This window comes from Phocoena phocoena, chromosome 6 (genome assembly GCF_963924675.1).
Source record: "Phocoena phocoena chromosome 6, mPhoPho1.1, whole genome shotgun sequence".
Lineage (NCBI taxonomy): Eukaryota > Metazoa > Chordata > Mammalia > Artiodactyla > Phocoenidae > Phocoena > Phocoena phocoena.
In genome coordinates this window covers 88,377,090-88,399,025 of record NC_089224.1, presented here as the reverse complement: position 1 = coordinate 88,399,025, position 21,936 = coordinate 88,377,090, and the positions used below count along the sequence as shown (strand labels likewise).

General features: G+C 37.6%; 1 protein-coding gene across 1 annotated transcript in view; it reads right to left on the bottom strand.

The window, feature by feature from the left end:
* The window catches only part of TMEM38B (transmembrane protein 38B), a 70,376-nt gene that overhangs the window by 30,927 nt on the left and 17,513 nt on the right, over positions 1-21,936 (bottom strand). Inside the window, exons 2-4 of the mRNA XM_065879433.1 lie at positions 18,182-18,338; positions 1,462-1,646; positions 561-648 (exon numbers count right to left, since the gene is read on the bottom strand). Coding sequence (XP_065735505.1) covers positions 561-648; positions 1,462-1,646; positions 18,182-18,338 — 430 coding nt within the window. The remainder of the gene's footprint in view (positions 1-560; positions 649-1,461; positions 1,647-18,181; positions 18,339-21,936) is intronic.

The following is a 21,936-nucleotide window of genomic DNA, read 5'->3' as shown; positions in this document are numbered from 1 at the left end:
TTCAATAAAGTTCTTGGTAAAAATGAAAAAAGTGTCTTTTTTTTTACTTAAAAACCGAAGGCACTTTTTGGCCAAACCAATAGTTAAATTCACCTCTCACTTTTAAAGCAACTAACAGGGCTTTATGATAATGTATTGACTGTTGCCATAAGCTTGACATTTTACTACCAGGAACTATGAATAATTTGAAATCTGGGTGAAAATTAATGAAAATGCCAAGAGCCTGCAACTGATTCCAGAGAATTCTCTTCCTATGTAGTTCTTGCTCCATAAATACACACTCTTCCCACAGTTCTACAATAATCCAAGAGTTTTTGTTTGGTTTTATTTTCTAAGAGGAGGAACCCACAGAAAAAGGAATCAATATTTATTTTAAAAGCTACATTTAAGAGAGCAGACTTCTTGAAAAACTTAGGTTTCCTGGTTTTCTTCCCATTATCCTTTTATTTATTTGTTTGTTTGTTTCATCCACATTTAGAGATCCCAAAATGTGTTTTTAAATAAACTGGTAAGATCTAAGGATAAAAGGCTAAGTCTCAGTACAGTCTATACCAACTCACTAGGACATCTTCAGCCATTCATCAGCTTCTGGTTTCCAACAGCCTTTTACCAACTGCTCAAAATTCGTGATAATGCTACCACCTGCACCTAAAAAGAACAAGATAAAACAAGAATACTTAACCAATTTTCTTGAGAAAATATATGAAATAAAGCCATAATTCTATCTTTTGACTTAAAATTCCAAAATCAACTCCAAAATATGATTCTTGGGAGGGAGAAAAAAGTTGTCTTGTACATTTATGATACAGAGACAATTACAATTCTTTCATGGCAACTGTCTATTGTACTACAAATAAGGTTAAAATTGGGGCCTCAGACAGAGATGTGGCTAGAGGTTTGTTTCTGACCTGAAAAAATAAACTTCTCTGCTTTATCACTTCCTTTCCTAATTTTAGTTTTAGGTGCAGTACACTATAACAACAGATTGAGAAATTTATTCAGTTCCAACATACAATAAAGGTAGGTAATGCAGAGTGAACATGAACCCATAATCAATCACATTTACTATTTCAGGTTATTCAGGATGAAAAAAGCGAGAAAAAAAAAAACAGAGCAAAGTTTTTTAATTACACGTGCCACATAATTTCTTATGTAAACTTGTTTTATTTATGGTGGTGGCTACACATTAACTACAAATCCCTCTGGTTATGGCTTCTAATCAAACCAATAATAAATATTCTACTTTTAAGACAATCAGGCTCAAAAGAATGGCTGATGACTAGTACTAGTGAATAGTGCCAGTTTTGAATTAACTTTACCAGCCAACAGAAACAAGGCTTCCATCTTCCAAAAAAGACTGTTATTAAAGTATGTGGTCCCCATTAATTTAACTAGAGAATTGTTCAGTAGTTGTAGTACACCAATAACAGAATATTTATGAACACATATTGTTAATATTACCTCGGGCCCATCCAATAGCTATCATGACTATCCAGCCATTTTTGTAATAGCTATTAGCATGGGTGACTCCACCTACTATTTTCCAAGTTCTGGTCACTTCCTTCATTCCCACAGCGAAGAGTTGAACAGGTAGGAATGAATATCCCTGGGAAACAAGGTCACGGGGGCAAAAAAATACAATATACCTGAAATTAAAATTTAAATATTTTAATACATGAGTGGAATCAGAAGAACAAAAATAAAAATCCAGAATATCAGCAATAACAATTTGATAAAACACAACAAATGGAATTATCCATATAAACATGGAATTTGACTGCAAGAAGACCACAGATTGGGTAAAATAAATTTTTTTTTTTTTTTTTTGGCTACTCCGTGCAGCATGTGGGATCTTAGTTCTCTGACCACGGATCAAACCCGTGCCCCCTGCAGTGGAAGCACAGAATCTTAACCAATAGACCAACAGGGAAGTCCCAAAGCCAATTTTTAAAAATCACATGAAGCACATAAAATAATCTGCCAAAAAGTCATAATCAAAGGGGAATATAAATTTTGTACTTCTGAGTACTCTATAAATGCAAAAAGTATTCACTGAGTTCCTAATTTGTGACTACACTAGTCTAGAAGCTAAGTGCTGAATCCACCAACAAAATTAAGCAAGTGTATAATCACTTCTGGTTTGGGGCTTCTCTAGGTAGGGTGCCTTTGTCTTTGGAAAAGGAATTAGAAAAGGGACCTTAGTAGCTGAGCAAGGGACACCATTTCAATCCCACTTACATCTTCACCTGTGCCCCTTTGTGCATAAACTGCAACCTATACAGAGAAAGGTCATTGCTCTCAAGGAGACAGATTCACTCGTGTTAAGGAAAAACTTATTTTCATACGGCTAAAAGAATATGAAGCTTGTTCTTCAATTTAGTTAAGTAAGTTTAAGTTTTAACCAATTAAATTGTGACGTTAGTTTAAGAATAATTCACTCCTCCTCAGGTGAATTATTTTTTGAAGCCTCATTTGTTCTAAACACCTGTTCAACAATTTAACAGTAGTGTTGATTGGAAAACACAGCACTTTTCCCCCCCATTCCTAAAATACTCTCTGGCAGACAATTTTGTGCTTAAAGCAGAACATTTATCTTGATACAGAATACACTGCAAGGAAGAAGTACTCTATCTCTTCTAAAAGAAGTTGTTAACCTTATTGTAATTCATGGCTCATAAAGTCTGAACTCCTAAAAGTATTCATGGAATATGAAATCCTGTTTGCCAAAACACTGCTTCAGGGACCCAATGTAAGATGAAATGGTTTGTTCAGCCTGAAGCACCCTCTCTTCTCCAACTCCACTTACCGATTCCTTCCTATTCTTCAAGATGCATCTAAATACTACCATATACATTGACTTTGGGAGTTTTGTTTTATTTAATATTCTCAGTTCAGACTAAATTCTGATGGTTCTGTACAACTAAAAGAACTGGTTCCTATACTTCAACATAGCTCTTTAGACATTTTTCTTTATAATATATAAAGGCTATAATATTCAAATTATAACAGTCCTTAGATGGCAGGAATCATTCATCTTGTTACCCCCTGAAACTCAGCATAATAAGTAGCCCTGGACTTCCCTGGTGGCACAGTGGTTAAGAATCCGCCTGCCAGTGCAGGGGACACAGGTTCGAGCCCTGGTCCAGGAAGATCCCACATGCCACGGAGAAACTAAGCCTGTGTGCCACAACTACTGAGCCTGCACTCTAGAGCCCATGAGCCACAACTACTGAGCCCACATGCTGCAACTACTGAAGCCTGCAGGCCTAGAGGCTGTGCTCCGCAACAAGAGAAGCCACCACAATGAGAAGCCCACATACCACAACGAAGAGTAGCCACTGCTCGCCACAACTAGAGAAAGCCCGTGCACAGCAATGAAGACCCAATGCAGCCAAAAATAAATAAATAAATAAGTTTATTAACAAAAAAACTGTAGGCCTGAGTTAAATCATTTATTAACAGTTAAAAAATTAGCAGGAGGCAAACCACAAAATATATCAAATCAAAGAATCACCTGATAATTAAAGAGTTTGAGACAAAGGAATAAATTATCTAAAAGCAGTAAAAAGCTTTTTTAAAATGACTGGTATTATATAAAATCTTTAATGTTCATATAACATTTTGAAAGCCTCTATACAAGTCTCTCTTTAAATATAGAACAAATTTCCAGGAAGTTGGCTAGGTGCCAGGGGGGAAAAAAAGAGTTACACCTAAGTAATTTTTAAATGTATTTTTTAATAAAATAAAAATATTTTGGTATCCACTCTAGATTAGATTAAGACAGGGAGATTTGGTTTCACTTTAGCAGTAATGAATGCTCAAAATACTCAAACAAAAAAACAACAAAACAAAAATAATACACACGACCCCCTTTTCATTCTCTACACCAAGACTATCTTCAACATGAGTTAAAAGGCTACACTATCACAAGAGCAATTTTGGACTTTTTTTTTTTTTGGCTGTGTCACGGGGCATGCGGGATCTTAGTTCTCCAACTAGGGATAAAACCCATGCCCCCTGCAGTGGAAGCATGGAGTCTTAACCACTGGACCACCAGGGAAGTCCCAATCCTGGACTTTTTATATTCAACTATGTGACATGATGGCATATGGTCTAAAATTTGTAATTACTGCTATTTCTAATAAATAAGTCTTTATTGCATCAATCAGATACAAAAGTCCCCTATATCTGAACCTTCAAGTTGTGAACTTTCAAAGATGTGAACATGCGTTCCCATGTCCAATCACATAAGTTAGTTCACGTGTCTGGCATACATTGTCACACGCATACGTCCTCTACAAGTGGTTGTGTTCTTTTCTGCACAGTACTGTATAGAGTACAGTAGTACAGTATCTTTATTTCAAGCCCCGGATATCCGGGAGCAAGTGTTAAAAGCAGCAGTGATGTAGCTGGTACTGCTAAGAAGAGCCAAGCGATAAGGACGGAAACAAAAGTAAAATAATTGAGTGGAGTGAGGCGAAAAGATGGTAGATGTCGCTCGTTCTTATAACACGAATCGTTCAACCATTGGCACGATTCTAAAGAACAAGGACAAGATCATGTTAACACGAAGTCTGCTATGCCGGTGATGTCAACAATAATACTGAAGAAGCGTGGAAAAGTGATGGAGGAGATGGAGAAACTTCTCAGTGTGTGGATGCAGGATCAGCATCAGTGCTGAGTCCTGCTCAGCTTAATGCTGGTTCAAGAGAAAGCTAAAAGCCTTTATGAAGACTTGAAGAAGAAACATGGCAAAGAACCAGAGGGCACACCTTTTAATGCCAGCCATGGCTGGTCTCATCAGTTTAAGGCAGAGCCAACCTTCACAACGTAAAATTAAGTGGCGAGGCAGCAAGTGCAGATACGGTAGCCGCTCGAGAATTTCCTGAAACACTTCAAGAAATTATTGATGAAGGTGCATATTTACCCAAGCAGGTGTTTAATGTGGATGAGACAGAACTGTACTGGAAGAGGATGCCAGACTGAAATTACATCAGTAAGGAGGAAAAGCTGATGTCAGGCTATAAAGCAGCAAAGAATAGGCTAACTCTGTTGTTTGGTGGCAATGCTTCCGGCAATATGCAGCCGAAGCCTCTCTTAGTTTATCATTCAGAGAACCCAACAATCCTTAAACACATAGCCAAAGGCTCTCTTCCTGTTGTGTGGAAGAGTAATAACCCCAAGCCTGAGTTACACAGGCCATTTTCCAGGACTGGTTTTTCTAGCACCTTATCCCAGAGGTAGAGAAATATTGCTTGGCAAAGGACATCCCATTCAACATTCTTTTGCTACTCCGGGCCACCCCCCATTCATGGATGACTTTCATCCCAACCTCAAAGTAGTGCATCTGTCACCAAATACTATGTTGCTCATCCAACCTATGGACCAGAGAGTTATACCAACTTTCAAGAAATATTATTTACATCACACTTTTCATCAGGCAGTAAAGGCGAGTGACGGATCAGGAACAACCTTGCAGCAATTTTGGAAGGACTGTAACATCTACAAGGTCATAAAAAATATGGGCTTTGCTTGGCGTGAGGTTATGGCCATCACCATGAATGAGGTTTGGAAGAACCTTTGCCCACAGTTTGTTCATGATTTTCGTGGATTTGAGAAGGTGGATGAGGAGTCCAAAGAGGTCTTCAGCAACTCAGTGACCCTCAGCGAATAGCTGGCGCTAGATCTGGAAGAGGATGACTTCAATGTACTCCTTGCTGTGCAACATGAAGAGCTTAGTATTGAAGACCTGATGCAATTGGAGGCCCAGAGGAAAGACGAAGAGACAAGAGGAAGAAGAAGTAACCGAAGAACTGAAGAGATTCATGATACAGGAAATGGCAAGGGGATTTTCTTTATTTGAGGAGGCACTGTTAGTTTTTGAGGCACAGGACCCGAATATAGAACGGTACGCAAAGGTTGCAGCAGCCATTCAGAATGCAATCCAGGGCTACACTGTCATCTACGATGAGAAAAAAAAAAGAGCGACTACCCAGACACCACTGGATCGTTTTTTTCAAGAGGGTAGATAGAATTAAATCCCGCAAGGAACCAGAACCTGTGCCATCGTCAGCCCTGAGTGGAACTGCGGCTTGCTCTCCGTCTCCTGTTGCTGATGATCCTTCAGCTCTGCCATCTCCCACCTCGTCTCCCTCTTCCAGTCAGTAACGCTTCTTGCCTGTTCACTTGATGCCAGCCCCTGTATGCCAGCTGTTGTACTGTACAACTGTACTTTTCAAGGTACTGTACTGTAAGATTTTAAATGTTTTCTTTATTTTTGTGTTTGTTTTTTATGTATTATTTGTGGAAAAGTATTATACACCTATTACAATACCGTACTACATAGCCAATTGTTAGTTAGGTACCTAGGCTAACTTTGTTGGACTTACAAACAAGTTGCACTTAAGAACGAGCTCTCAGAACTGAACTCATTTGTATGTAGGGGACTTACTGTATTTCTAAAGTATATCTACAGTATGCTAATATTTTAAACAGAAAACAGTTCTTGTTTCAATTGTTAAATAGCCACAGGGCAAAAGAACAACTGTTTATTGTGCTCAGTAGACTTACAAGCAAGCAGATCAGACCAGTGGTGCCCTAAGTAGCCATTCCTGCTCTATAACACAAGTCACCTTTTAAAAATTCCATCAATGACTCACTCAACAAACACTCATTAAGAAATCATCATGTCCCTCCTTCTGTAAAGATTATAATTTCACCTTTAACTAAAATTGTAACATCTATGGAACTTTTAACTTGAAAAGTGCTTAAAGAAAACATATCAAAAACGAAGGACTAGAACATATCAAACATGAAATGGAACGAGAAGGCAATTTATTTCTCATACATTTTTAAGTCTAAGTGACTTACTCTAAGTAATTAACATAGAGAAAAAAATGACAAAGAAGAGTGCTAAATAACAGAAGTTAGTCTAAAACAGGATACAGGAATTCAGCTTGGTGATTTGACAGAGAATGCGCAGTCCCAGCTATGCCCCTTCCTCCTGCCGTTTTCTTGTAAACAAGGTACCCTCAGGAAGGTCTGTGGGAGGCTTGCTTTAGGGTCTTGGTGCTCCGGCCATGTGTGAGGCCTAAGCCTCTTAGGTGGAAGAGCCAAGTTTAGGACACTGGACCACCAGAGACCTCCCAGCCCCACGTAATAACAATCAGCAAAAGCTCTCCAAGAGATCTCCACCTCAACGCAAAGACCTGGCTCCACTCAAAGATCAGCAAGCTCCAGTGCTGGACACCCTATGCCAAATAACCAGCAAGACAGGAACACAACCCCACCCATTAGCACAGAGGCTGCCTAAAATCATAATAAGTTCACAGACACCCCAAAACACAACACCGGACATGGTCTTGCACACAAGAAACACAACATCCAGCCTCATCCTCCAGAACACAGGCACCAGTGCCCTCCATCAGGAAGCCTACACAAGCCACTGAACCAACCTTACCCACTGGAGGCAGACACCAAAAACAAAGGGAACTACAAACGCGCAGCCTGCTAAACGGAGACCCTAAACACAGTAAGTTAAGCAAACTGAGAAGACAGAGAAACACTCAGCAGATGAAGGAGCAAAGTAAAAACCCACCAGACCTAACAAATGAAGAGGAAACAGGCAGTCTACCTGAAAAAGAATTCAGAGTAACGGTAGTAAAGATGATCCAAAATCTTGGAAATAGAATGGAAAAAATACAAGAAACGTTTAACAAGAACCTAGAAGAACTAAAGAGCAAACAAACAGGGATGAACAACACAATAAATGAAATATAAATTCTCTAGAAGGAATCAATAGCAGAATAACTGAGGCAGAAGAATGGATAAGTGACCTAGAAGATAAAATAGTGGAAATAACTACCACAGAGCAGAATAAAGAAAAAAGAATGAAAAGAATTGAGGACAGCCTCAGAGACCTCTGGGACATTAAACGTACCAACATTCGAATTATAGGGCTCCCAGAAGAAGAAGAGAAAAAGAAAGGGTCTGAGAAAATATTTCAAGAGATTATAGTTGAAAACTTCCCTAATATAGGAAAGGAAATAGTCAATCAAGTCCAGGAAGCACAGAAAGGATAAATCCAAGGAGAAAGACGCCAAAGCACATATTAATCAAGCTATCAAAAAATACAAAGAAAAAATATTAAAAGCAGCAAGGGAAAAGCAACAAAAACCATACAAGGGAATCCCCATAAGGTTAACAGCTGATCTTTCAGCAGAAACTCTGCAAGCCAGAAGGGAGCGGCAGGACATATTTAAAGTGATGAAAGGGAAAAACCTAAAACCAAGATTACTCTACCAGGCAAGAATCTCATTCAGATTCAATGGAGAAATTAAAAACTTTACAGACAAGCAAAAGCTAACAGAATTAAGTACCACCAAACCAGCTTTACAGCAAATGCTAAAGGAACTTCTCTAGGCAGAAAACACAAGAGACGGAAAAGACCTACAACAACAAACCCAAAACATTTAAGAAAATGGTAATAGGAACACACATAGATAATTACCTTAAATGTACATGGATTAAATGCTCCAAACAAGACACAGACTGGCTGAATGGATACTAAAACAAGACGCATATATATGCTGTCTACAAAAGACCCACTTCAGACCTAGGGACACATACAGACTGAAAGTGAGGGGATGGAAAAAGATATTCCATGCAAATGGAAATCAAAAGAAAGCTGGAGTAACGATATTCATATCAGATAAAATAGACTTTAAAATAAAGACTATTAAAACAGACAAAGAAGGACACTACATAACGATCAAGGGATCAATCCAAGAAGAAGATATAACAATTGTAAATGCATATGAACCCAGAACAGGAGCACCTCAATACATAAGGGAAATGCTAACAGCCACAAAAGGGGAAATCGACAGTAGCACAATAATAGTAGGGGACTTTAACACCCCACTTTCACGAATGGACAGATCATCCAAAATGAAAATAAATAAGGAAATGCAAGCTTTAAATGACACATTAAACAAGATGGACTTAATTGATATTTAAAGGACATTCCATCCAAAAACAACAGAATACGCTTTCTTCTCAAGTGCTCATGGAACATTCTCCAGGATAGATCATATCTTGGGTCACAAATTAAGCCTTGGTAAACTTAAGAAAACTGAAATCATATCAAGTATCTTTTCTGACCACAACGCTATGAGACTAGATATCAATTACAGGAAAAATCCTGTAAAAAAATAAAAACACATGGAGGCTAAACAATACACTACTAAATAACCAAGAGATCACTGAGGAAATAAAAAAAAACCTAAAAACAAATGACAGTGAAAACACAACAACCCAAAACCTATGGGATGCAGCAAAAGCAGTTCTAAGAGGGAGCTTAGAGCAATACAATCCTACCCCAAGAGGCAAGAAACATCTTAAATAAACAACCTAACCTTACACCTAAAGCAATTAGAGCAAGAAGAACAAAAAAACAAAGTTAGCAGAAGGAAAGAAATCATAAAAATGAGATCAGAAATAAATAAAAAATAAATGAAGGACATAAGAGCAAAGATCAGTAAAACTGAAAGCTGGTTCTTTGAGAAGATAAAATTGATAAACCATTAGCCAGATTCTTCAAGAAAAAAGGGAAAAGACTCAAATCAACAAAATTACACATGAAAAAGGAGAAGTAACAACTGACACTGCAGAAATACAAAGGACCATGAGAGATTACTACAAGCAACTGTATGCCAATAAAATGGACAACCTGGAAGAAATGGACAAACTCTTGGAAAAGCACAACTTTCTGAGACTGAACCAGGAAGAAATAGAAAATATAAACAGACCAGTCACAAGCACTGAAATTGAAACTGTGATTAAAAATCTTCCAACAAACAAAAGTCCAGGACCAGATGGCTTCACAGGCGAATTCTATCAAACATTTAGAGAAGAGCTAACACCTATCCTTCTCAAACTCTTCCAAAATACAGCAGAGGGAGGACACTCCCAAACTCATTCCATGAGGCCACCATCACCCTGATACCAAAACCAAAGATGTCACAAAAAAAGAAAACTACAGACCAATATCACTGATGAACATAGATGCAAAAATCCTCAACAAAAAACTAGCAATCAGAATCCAACAGCACATTAAAAGGATCATACACCATGATCAAGTGGGGTTTATCCCAGGAATGCAAGGATTCTTCAATATATGCAAATCAATCAACATGATACACCATATTAGCAAACTGCAGGAGAAAAACCATATGATCATCTCAACAGATGCAGAAAAAGCTTTCAACAAAATTCAACACCCATTTATGATAAAAACCCTCCAGAAGGTAGGCATAGAGGGAACTTACCTCAACATAATAAAGGCCACATATGACAAACCTACAGCCAACATCGATCTCAATGGTGAAAAACTAAAACCATTTCCACTAAGACCAGGAACAAGACAACATTGCCCACTCTCACCACTATTATTCAACATAGTTTTGGAAGTGTTAGCCACAGCAATCAGAGAAGAAAAAGAAATAAAAGGAATCCAAATTGGAGAAGAAGAAGTAAAACTGCCACTGTTTGCAGACGACATGATACTATACATACAGAATCATAATGATACCACCAGAAAACTACTAGAGCTAACCAATGAAGTTCGTAAAGTAGCAGGATACAAAATTAATGCACAGAAATCTCTTGCATTCCTATACACTAATGACAAAAAATCTGAAATTGAAATTAAGGAAACACTCCCATTTACTGCTGCAATAAAAAGAATAAAATGCCTAGGAATAAACCTACCTAAGGAGACAAAAAAACTGTATATAGAAAACTATAAGACACTGATGAAAGAAACAGATGGAGAGACATACCACGTTCTTGGAATGGAAGAATAAACATTGTGAAAATGACTCTACTACCCAAAGCAATCTACAGATTCAATGCAATCCCTATCAAACTACTAATGGCATTTTTTACAGAACTATAACAAAAAAGTTCACAATTTGTATGGAAACACAAAAGACCCTGAATAGCCAAAGCAGTGTTGAGAAAGAAAAACGCAGCTGGAGGAATCAGGCTCCCTGACTTCAGAGTATACTCAAACCTACAGTACTTTCAGTAATGGTACTGGCAGAAAAACAAAAATATAGATCAATGGAACAGGACAGAAAGCCCAGAGATAAACCCATACACATACGGTTACCTTATCTTTGATACAGGAGGCAAGAATATACAATGGAAAAAAGACAGCCTCTTCAATAAGTGGTGCTGGGAAAACTGGACAGCTATATGTAAGAGAATGAAATTAGAACACTCCCTAACACCATACACAAAAATAAACTCAAAATGGATTCAAGACCTAAATGTAAGGCCAGACACTATAAAACTCTGAGAGGAAAACATAGGCAGAACACTCTATGACATAAATCACAGCAAGATCCTTTTTTGGCCCACCTCCTAGAGAAATGGAAATAAAAACAAAAATAAACAAATGGGACCTAACGAAACTTAAAAGCTTTTGCACAGAAAAGGAAAACATAAACAAGATGAAAAGACAACCCTCAGAATGGGAAAAAATATTTGCAAATGAAGCAACTGACAAAGGATTAATCTCCAAAATATACAAGCAGCTCATGCAGCTCAATATCAAAAAAAACAAGCAACCCAGGGCTTCCCCGGTGGCGCAATGGTTGAGAGTCCGCCTGCCGATGCAGGGGACATGGGTTTGTGCCCCGGTCCGGGAAGATCTCACATGTCGCAGAGCGGCTGGGCCCATGAGCCATGGCTGCTGAGCCTGCGCGTCCGGAGCCTGTGCTCTGCAACGGGAGAGGCCACAGCAGTGAGAGGCCCGCGTACCGCAAAATAAATAAAAAAATAAATAAAAATAAAGTTTAAAAAAAAAACAACAAGCAGCCCAACCCAAAAATGGGCAGAAGACCTAAATAGACATTTCTCCAAAGATGATATACAGATTGCCAACAAACACATGAAATGATGCTCAACATCACTAATCATTAGAGAAATGCAAATCAAAACTACAATGAGGTATCACCTCACACCTGTCAGAATGGCCATCATCAAAAAATTTACAAACAGTAAATGCTGGAGAGAGTGTAGAGAAAAGGGAACCCTCTTGCACTGTTGGTGGGAATGTAAATTGATACAGCCACTATGGAGAACAGTATGCAGGTTCCTTAAGAAACTAAAAATAGAACTACCATACAACCCAGTAATCCTACTACTGGGCATATACCTTGAGAAAACCATAATTCAAAAAGAGACACGGTATATCTATAGCTGATTCACTTTGTTGTAAAGCAGAAACTAACACACCATTGTAAAGCAATTATACCCCAATAAAGATGATTAAAAAAAAAAAAAACAAAAAAAAAGAGACACGTACCACAACGTTCACTGCAGCACTTTTTACAACAGCCAGGACATGGAAGCAATCTATGTGCCCATCAACAGATAAATGGATAAAGAAGATGTGGCAAAATATAAATGGAATATTACTCAGCCATAAAAAGAAGCGAAATTGAGGTATTTGTAGTGAGGTGGATGGACCTAGAGTCTGTCATACAGAGTGAAGTAAGTCAGAAAGAGAAAAACGAATACCATATGCTAACGCATATATATGGAATCTAAAAAAAATGGTTCTGAAGAACCTGGGGGCAGGACAGGAATAAAGACGCAGACATAGAGAATGGACTTGAGGACATGGCGAGTGGTAAGGGTAAGCTGGGACGAAGTGAGAGAGTAGCACTGACATATATGCACTACCAAATGTAAAAGAGATAGCCTGTGGGAAGCAGCTGCATAGCACAGGGAGATCAGCTTGGTGCTTTGTGACCACCTAGACGGGTCCGATAGGGAGGGTGGGAGGCAGATGCAAGAGTGAGGAGATACGGGGATATATGTATACGTACAGCTGATTCACTTTGTCATACAGCAGCAACTAACACAACATTGTAAATCAATTATACTCCAATGAAGATGTTAAAAATAAAATAAAATAAAACAGGATCCAAGCAGGATGCGAGTTCACTGACAAATGAAAGCTAACCCAGTTTAAGTAGGAAAGACGAAATTAGAATTTAGGTTAATACCAAGAGCTGAGCTTCCCACGGTTAGTCTCTGAGAACTGTTTTCACCCTTCCTTAATTTCCCTCCTCTGACTACCAAAACAGTATGACTTAACTCGGCCAAAACAGAACAGTAAGTTAAATACAGTTCATATTAGTCCAATACAAGAGCTTTGCTCTTGCTCTTACTACTCTAACAAATTAATAATTTTATGTATATGCTTTGAAAAAGACTATTACAGAATGACAGACCTATAAAACTATACCTTTTGTTGTACTCTTCCTCATAAAAATGCAGTCTCAGGCAAATGTGCAATATATAACTGATACTTGGAAGTTAAAGGAAAACAAAATGGGGCATAAAAATCAATACACAGAGAAATTATAAAATATTTATTCCCCCCCGAAACAGTTTTCAAAAAGAAAAATCCTATGAAAGGGTACACTGTCTTCCAAACTATTAAACATACCAAGTTATTGTTTCCCTCTGCCAGTAGATGGTGCTAATCTCCAAATGTGAGCACTATGAGCTACTGTACTAAAGATGACCTTGCCAATAAGTACATTCACATACTCCCTTACTTTAGCTTGCTAGAGTTTAAAGTACATTACAAACATCATTTTAATTTCCCAAATTAAAATCAAATGAAGCAAAGATTACACATTTGTTCTCAACATTAAAACCTTGAAAAAGAAAACAGTAAATATACTATGCCTTTAAGCAAGCATCATTTTTTATATTTAAGGGTCTGTGAGCACAAAGACAATGCCAGTATTTCCCAAGTCCAAAATAATACACTGTATAAGTGCAGACTAAAGGACTAGGTAGCCTAGGTTTGAATGCTGGCTCCAGCTACTAGATATCTGTGATTCCTTGGGCAAGTTATTTAACCCTTCTTGCCTCAGAGTCCTCATTTATTAAATGAAAATAATAGAGAGCCTACCTCACCAGTTTCTTGTGAGGTTAAATGAGATAATAAATGTAAAGCACTTAGAAAAGTGTCTGTACTACATCAGTGGCTGCTCTTGCTGTTTTGTAATGCCCAACAACTAGAATCAATAAAAATGCTCATCAGAAGAATAAATAAAATAGTTATTAATATTAATAGATTATACAACAGTGAGAAGGAATGTACTATAGCTACTAACAAAACACAGATGAATCTTAGTAACATAATGTTGAATGAAAAAAAGTCCTAGAGAACTATACAGAGCATAATACCCCATTTTAAAATAGGGCCAAAAACAAATAAAACTAAAAAAATCTATTGTTTATATATTGATATATAAAATATACACCTTTTTAAAAAATACAAACACAAAGATAAACACAGGGTAGAAGTTAACTGTGGAGAAAGTGCAGAGAGATGGAATTTGGGAGAGAAATATAAGTATATATATAAGTTATTGGTAAAGTCCAGTTCTTAGATTAAGTGCAATACAGTGGAGATGTAAATTATTATAACCATTTTGGGAAATGATTTCTCATTATCTAGTAGAGCTTACAAATCACTTTCCCTGGGGCTTCCTTGGTTGCACAGTGGTTGAGAGTCCGCCTGCCGATGCAGGGGACACGGGTTCGTGCCCCGGTCCGGGAAGATCCCACGTGCCGCGGAGCGGCTGGGCCCGTGAGCCATGGCCGCTGAACCTGCGCGTCCGGAGCCTGTGCTCCGCAACGGGAGAGGCCACAGCAGTGAGAGGCCCGCGTACCGCAAAAAAAAAAAAATAATAAAATAAAATAAATCACTTTCCCTATAACTCAGTAAATCTACTCTTAGGCTATATCAAGAGAAAATCTTACCCATGTACATCATGTTCTTAGCAATACTGTAACAGAAAAAATACTAGAAACAACTCTATGTCAACAGAGAAATGGATGAATATACGATGACAATTCATTCTGATAAGCTATACAGAAGTGAAAAGTAATAAATTACAAGCATACACAATAGACTGAATCTCAGGAACAGAGGCTGAACAAAAAAAGCAAGTCACTGAAAAATACATACATATGATTCCATTTATAAAATTTTCAAAAACTATATTATTCAGAAAAATATATGTCAGAACTGCATAGAAAACTAAAGGAATGAAAGGTACAAAATTAAGGGTAATTGTTACCTATGAGTAAGGAAGAGAGAAGATGGGATCGGGCTGAGGGTGGAGGGTCACATGGGGACATCAAAACTAACTGCAACTGTTCTGGGAAGATGGTGGCAGCCGTAGTTGCCTAGATTTTGATCTCTTCAAATCCCCTCATAAAAACAGGGCAACTAGATAGCAAAGCCAAAATCCCATCCATAGCACTTACAACAAAACTATGTGACAAGGTATCCCTTTAAATCCCAAAATGCAAATGGGTAAAGGCAAATCACCAGCATACATAGAACTAAACTGCTTGGCAGGAAGAAGAAAGCAGCAAGGTGGCAACTAATGGACCTAAGAACAAAACAGCTTCAAAAGAGCTAATGGGAATTCACTAGAAGGCACAGCAGGCCAATCTGGGAAACAACAACAGCTGAAACTGGAAGGATTCTTACATTTCCAATACCAGGTGAGACAAAGGGTCCATGATAACGTCTGAAGGGGTTGGACCAATGTAGTCCCTGTGAACTTTGAAAACTGATCCACCCAGGCTCCCTTCTAGAACAAGTCCAATAATAAGAAGAAACTGCTGATGTAGAATCAAAACCGAGCAGGATAGAACAAAAGAAGGGGAAGGTCCAGACCAAACTGGGGAAGGGGGAAAGACTCAGGAAATCTCAGAAAGCAGGTCATCATCTTTTAATAAAATATTTTTGTAAGTGGCAATTCTTTTCTTAATCTAAATGATGGATATACAAGTTTTTATTATATCATAATTCTTTATACTCTGCATATTTTTATAAATGTTCCTTTGTACCTACTCAATATTAATTAAAACTTTTAAAAAACACATATTGTTCATAATGAAAACTCTTCTTGGTTAAGATCATGCTAAGTTGAAATCCAGACCCTGTCATTTACCAACTCTTCAGGCCTCAATTTCCTCTTATGTAAAATGGGCATAATAAAAGATCTCAAGTTAACAAATAATTAAATACTATACTATTAATTCACTACATAAAAATGCATTTCTTATTTTCCATTTCTAACATATCTTTTTGTTTCAGCCAAGGAAGTATATATTTACAGACAAGCACTTTTATTTCATTTAGTGTATCACTAACCAAGATCTGTAATTTCTTGCTACTAATTATAGAACTCCCATATAACAGAACACAAGCTGTCCGTTCCTTTAGCAATGTACTTACTGAACCTAGAACAATACTTGGCACACAGTTAACAAAACAAAGTCCCTTCTCTGATAGGCTGTTATTCTAGTGGAGTGAGACAAACCAACATGAGAAGAAATAAAGAGACAACACATCATACAGTAATAAATCTAGGGGAAAAAAAAGAAGTATGATGTGATAGTCATGGGAGAGGAGGTGTTTTTTTCAGAGATCTCTCCAAGAAAAGAAAATATGAGCCTTCTGGGAAAAGAACATCACAGAGAAAAGAGAGCAAGCACAAAGGCGCTGAGGCAGAAGAACATCTTTGTGTTCAAGAAATGGCAAAGCCAACGTGGCTAGCGCAGACTGAGCAGGCGTACAGGAGAAAGACATTACAACAAAGAGAGTGGAAGGGGAAGATTTTATAGGGTCTTATAGGCTACATAAAGAATTTTGAATTTTCCCTCATAGTAAGATAAGAAACTATTGAGCATAGGAGTAATATGTTCTAACATTTTAAAATAATCACTTTATCTACTATGTGAAGAAAAGACTCAGGGGGATAATGAAAGAAGCAGCTAGAACACTTAGGAAGCTACTGCAACTGTCCAAGCAATAGTGGTAGTTAGTATACAGGAGCAGAAGTGGAAGTGATGAAAAGTGTCAGATTCCGGTTATCCTACTTTTCATATAGTTTAAGCATCTACACACATAAAAAGAATTCTCCAAAATGTTAATATCCTTTTAAAATATTGCTATAGAAATAAAAGTCCTTGAGAAAGTGTTTTAAAACACATAGCAACTGGAAGAATATACTTTAAGAGATGGTTAAACAAATCAATGAGAGACAGTGGCTGTTAAGTGGCAAGGCTCTAAAGTCAAACTTCCTGGTTTTGGATCCTAGCTCAATCACTTACTAAATACGAAAATTTCAGCAAAGTTCCTCTATGCCTCAGATTTCTCATTTTTCAAATGGAAATAATAATAGCTACTTCATTGGACTCTGGTGATTAAACATGACAACGAATATAAAGAATTTAGCTGACATATGGTAATAACTCAATAAATATTAGCTATCAAATTTATTGTTCTACTCTTAATAGTTTCTACTGCCACTAGTTCCCAATATGTGTCCCATTGCTACTACTATTTATAATATTCCTTTTTATGACTGGTTACATATTCATTTAAAATCATCACAATAAAAATTAACTTCAAGTGCTCCTAATGTTACGTATTTCATTGCTATGGTTTCTAATCAAAAGCACGGTTTTTGCTTTAGGTATAACAAAGCTCTCTGATTTGTATTACACTTTTTTTTTTAACTTGATGTATCATTCCTCTTAAAGATAACTGAAGCTGAATTTGCAAGAATCCAAAGCAATTCCTACTAACATTTTTTTCTTCACTTCAAAACTAAATTCAAAATAAAATTAATGTTAAATTTCATAAGGCTCTGAAAAATCAAAGAGTATGACAATTACCAAAAACAATTACCATAAATATCATAATCACTTGGACTTTTTGTGTAGTTGGTCACATTCTTGATTATCACGTTGTATAACTGTGTGTATAGGTTAGGTTCACAAGATCAACTTTTGGGGGTCAAATATTTGATGCCCTTTCATATTTGAAATGCTTCCACTAAAGATACATAAGACAACAATACCTACCTCTGGGAGAGGATAAGGGAGAAGGGTGAGAAAGAGACATACTTTGCACTTAAAACCTTTGGCATTATTTGGGTTCCTTCCTTTGCACATGCATTAACTTATAAGAATATAAAATATTTTTTAAAGAAAAAAATTCCATTTACTAACAATTTACAGATTTTTTTAAATGTCTCATAGTTCATTCACCACAATGGCAGCTTACCAGATTGAAGATGCCAGTAATATATTAGTGTTGTTTGCAAGAAACCTCAATGGAGGCTCCCCAAGGAGTACACAAGATAAAATTCCTCCACCAAAGCAGTGGAGCATAGCAGTAAACCAGCTTGACAGAGGATTCCTCCATGCCATCACCGCTGCTCCTGAAATGATAAAGTAAATACGTCATCTGAGATACTGTATATTAAACAAGTCCTGGGTACCAGTGGCACTAAACACACTTCTTAATTTCATAATTTTCTAGAACATACTCATAAGTGTGACAATCATGATCATCATAAAACATATCTTTTGTTCTTTAAATCAACACTGGAAATATTTTGTCAAGACATGGGTGACTTGGGCAACTTTAAAATACTCTGTTCAGGATCTTATGGCCAGTTTCCTAGTAGTACATTATTAAAGACAATCTCCCCAACCACTGTCTCCTTTCATTCCCAACCCTACTGTACGTATGCCGGTTAATATGTCAAAGTGATACATTAAGAAAAATTTATAATCTTAAGTATGTAAGAAAATAAAGCCTGAAATAAATAAACTAAAATTTCAATATGACAGGCTTGAAATAGAATAACAAAATAAACCCAGAGGTGAAAGGCTGATGAGGAACAGGTATTTACATCATCTCAAATGTCTCCTAACAAATTATTTATTAATTACAGAGGGAAGTAATAACTTTACAGTGGACAAACCTTGCAGACATCACTGTAAACTAACAATATCAGGTGATTCCTGATATTATGCACTAAGACCACATCATCACTTCCATAGTATTTCTACCAAAAATGTATAACCTGAACTAATTTAATTATACACACTCAAATTGAACATTATTCTGAAAAAAAACAACAACAGGGCTTCCCTGGTGGCGCAGTCGTTGAGAGTCCACCTGCCGATGCCGGGGACATGGGTTCGTGCCCCGGTCCAGGAAGATCCCACATGCCGCGGAGCAGCTGGGCCCGTGAGCCATGGCCGCTGAGCCTGTGCGTCTGGAGCCTGTGCTCCGCAATGGGAGAGGGCACAACAGTGAGTGGCCCGCATACAGCATAAAACAACAACAACAACAACAAACACCTAGCCTATATTTTAACAATGTCAAGGTCAAGGAACACACACAAAAAAGGCTGATGGAATGTTCCAGATTAAATGACATTAAAGTGACAACTAAATGCAACGCATTTCCTAGATCATATCCCCAAGTGAGAAAGAACATCTATGACAGACCTTTTTGGACAACTGATGAAATCTAAATATGGATTGTGGCTTTGATTACAGTATTGTACCACTGTTAAACTTCCTGATTTTGACAACTATAATGTGGTTCTTAAAATTAACACTTAAGTAATCAGAAGTAACTGGGCAAAATGTCTCCAATTCACACTCAAGTGGTTCTGAAAAAATACTATGCATAGACAAAAACATCCAGAGAAATGGTAAAGTACAAACTTCTAGTTATAAGATGAGTAAGTTCTTGGGATCTGATGTACAGCATAATGACTGCAGTTAATAATTCTGTATAGGGTTTCCCTGGTGGCGCAGTGGTTGAGAGTCCGCCTGCCGATGCAGGGGACACGGGTTCGTGCCCCGGTCCGGGAGGATCCCACATGCCACAGAGCGGCTGGGCCCGTGAGCCATGGCCGCTGAGCCTGCGCGTCCAGAGCCTGTGCTCCGCAACGGGAGAGGCCACAACAGTGAGAGGCCCGTGTACCACAAAAAAAACCCCAAAACAGGGCTTCCCTGGTGGCGCAGTATTTGAGAGTCCGCCTGCCGATGCAGGGGACGCGGGTTCGTGCCCCGGTCCGGGAAGATCCCACATGCTGCGGAGCGGCTGGACCCGTGAGCCATGGCCGCTGAGCCTGCGCGTCCGGAGCCTGTGCTCCGCAACGGGAGAGGCCACAACAGTGAGAGGCCCGCGTACTGAAAAAAAAAAAAAAAAAAAAAAACCCAAAACAAACAAATAATAATAATGTATAATAATATCTTATATACTTAAAATTTGCTGAGAGTAGATTTTTAAGTGTTGTCACCACACATACACACACACACACACGTGCACACACACACAAAAGGTAACTGTGAGGTGATGAATGTGCTAATTAACTTGATTGTGATAATCACAATGTATTTGTATATCAAATCATCACATTGCACACTTTAAATATATATAATTTTGTCAACTATATGTCAATAAAGCTGGGAAAAAAATAAAATAAATGGGGCAAAATGTCAGTAGTTGGTGATTCTGGGTAAAGTATATAGAAGTTCCTTGACCTAGTCTGGCAACTCTTCTGTAAGTGAAATTATTAAAGGAAAAAGTACAAAAAAAAAATTTTTTTAACCCAGCCAGAGAAATAGAAGCAAACTGTAAAAATGAAAGTAGAAACTAATTAGATGCTAAAACAGGCAGATAGAGATAGGCAATCAATAAAGCCAACCCAAAGCTTTTCTTGGAAAAGACCAATAAAACAGAACATTGTTCAGCAAGTCTGAAAAATGGAGGGGAGAGGGGAAGGAATGAAAATAATACATAGTATTAGAAGCAAAAAAAAAAAAAGGAAATAATTTTAGAGAGTTTTTTATTATAAGAAAACATGCATTTAATCTAATAAATGTGAAGATATAGTTGAAATGGACAATTTTCCTAAAAACCGATATATTAGCAAAATTCCCTTATGAACAGGTAGAAACTTGAACATACAAATAACCACAGAAAAAAGTTAGAGGGTAATCCAAGATCTATCTATCCTAAGAAAGGTGCTAGACCCAGATAAATTTATGCAAAACATTTACCAAATAATTTTTGATTACTCATTTTTATGTTATATAACCATTACAGAGTTTAGAAAAACTTTAATCAGTCTATAAACAACATAACTGCAGCATAAAAAATTATAGAGAAAAGAAAGAAGAGAGAAGGAGAGGGAAAGGAGGAAGGGAAAGAGTCAGGGAGGAAGGGAGGAGGGAAAGGAGGGAGGGAAGAAAAAAGAGAGGAAGAAGATACATTATAATTCTAACTTATGAGTATAGTGCACAAATACATCAATAATAAATTGAAACCTAGTTTTTCAAAACAATAATATATCATAACCAAGTAGATTTTATCCAAAGAATTTAAGGAAGTTTCAATAGTTAGAAATTCATTAAAATCATTCATTATAGGGCTTCCCTGGTGGCACAGTGGTTAAGGGTCCGCCTGCCAGTGCAGGGGACATGGGTTCAAGCCCTGGTCCGGGAAGATCCCACATGCCGCGGAGCAACTAAGCCCGTGCGCCACAACTACTGAGCCTGCGCTCTAGAGCCTGTGAGCCACAACAACTGAGCCCACACTCCTAGAGCCCACGCTCCACAAGAGAAGCCACCACAATGAGAAGCCTGCGCACCACAACGAAGAGTGGTCCCCGCTCACGGCAACTGGAGAAAGCCCATGCAGCAATGAGGACCCAACACAGCCAAAAATAAATAAATTAAATAAATACGTTTTTTTAAAAAAGACATTCTTTCCAAATAAAGTCACGTTAAAAAAAGTGCCTACCTCGGAATACAAGTTTGTTACCTTTAAAAAATAAATTATGCACTATACTAACAAATTATTATGATCACTCCTTTAGACAGAAAGTAAAAGGTCATTTGATAAAAATTCAACATTCCCCTTTAAAAAATCTAGCAATCTAAGAGCAGAAAAAAGCCATAAAGGAAAAGATTTACAAGTTTGACATCATCAAAATTTAAAACTTCTACATA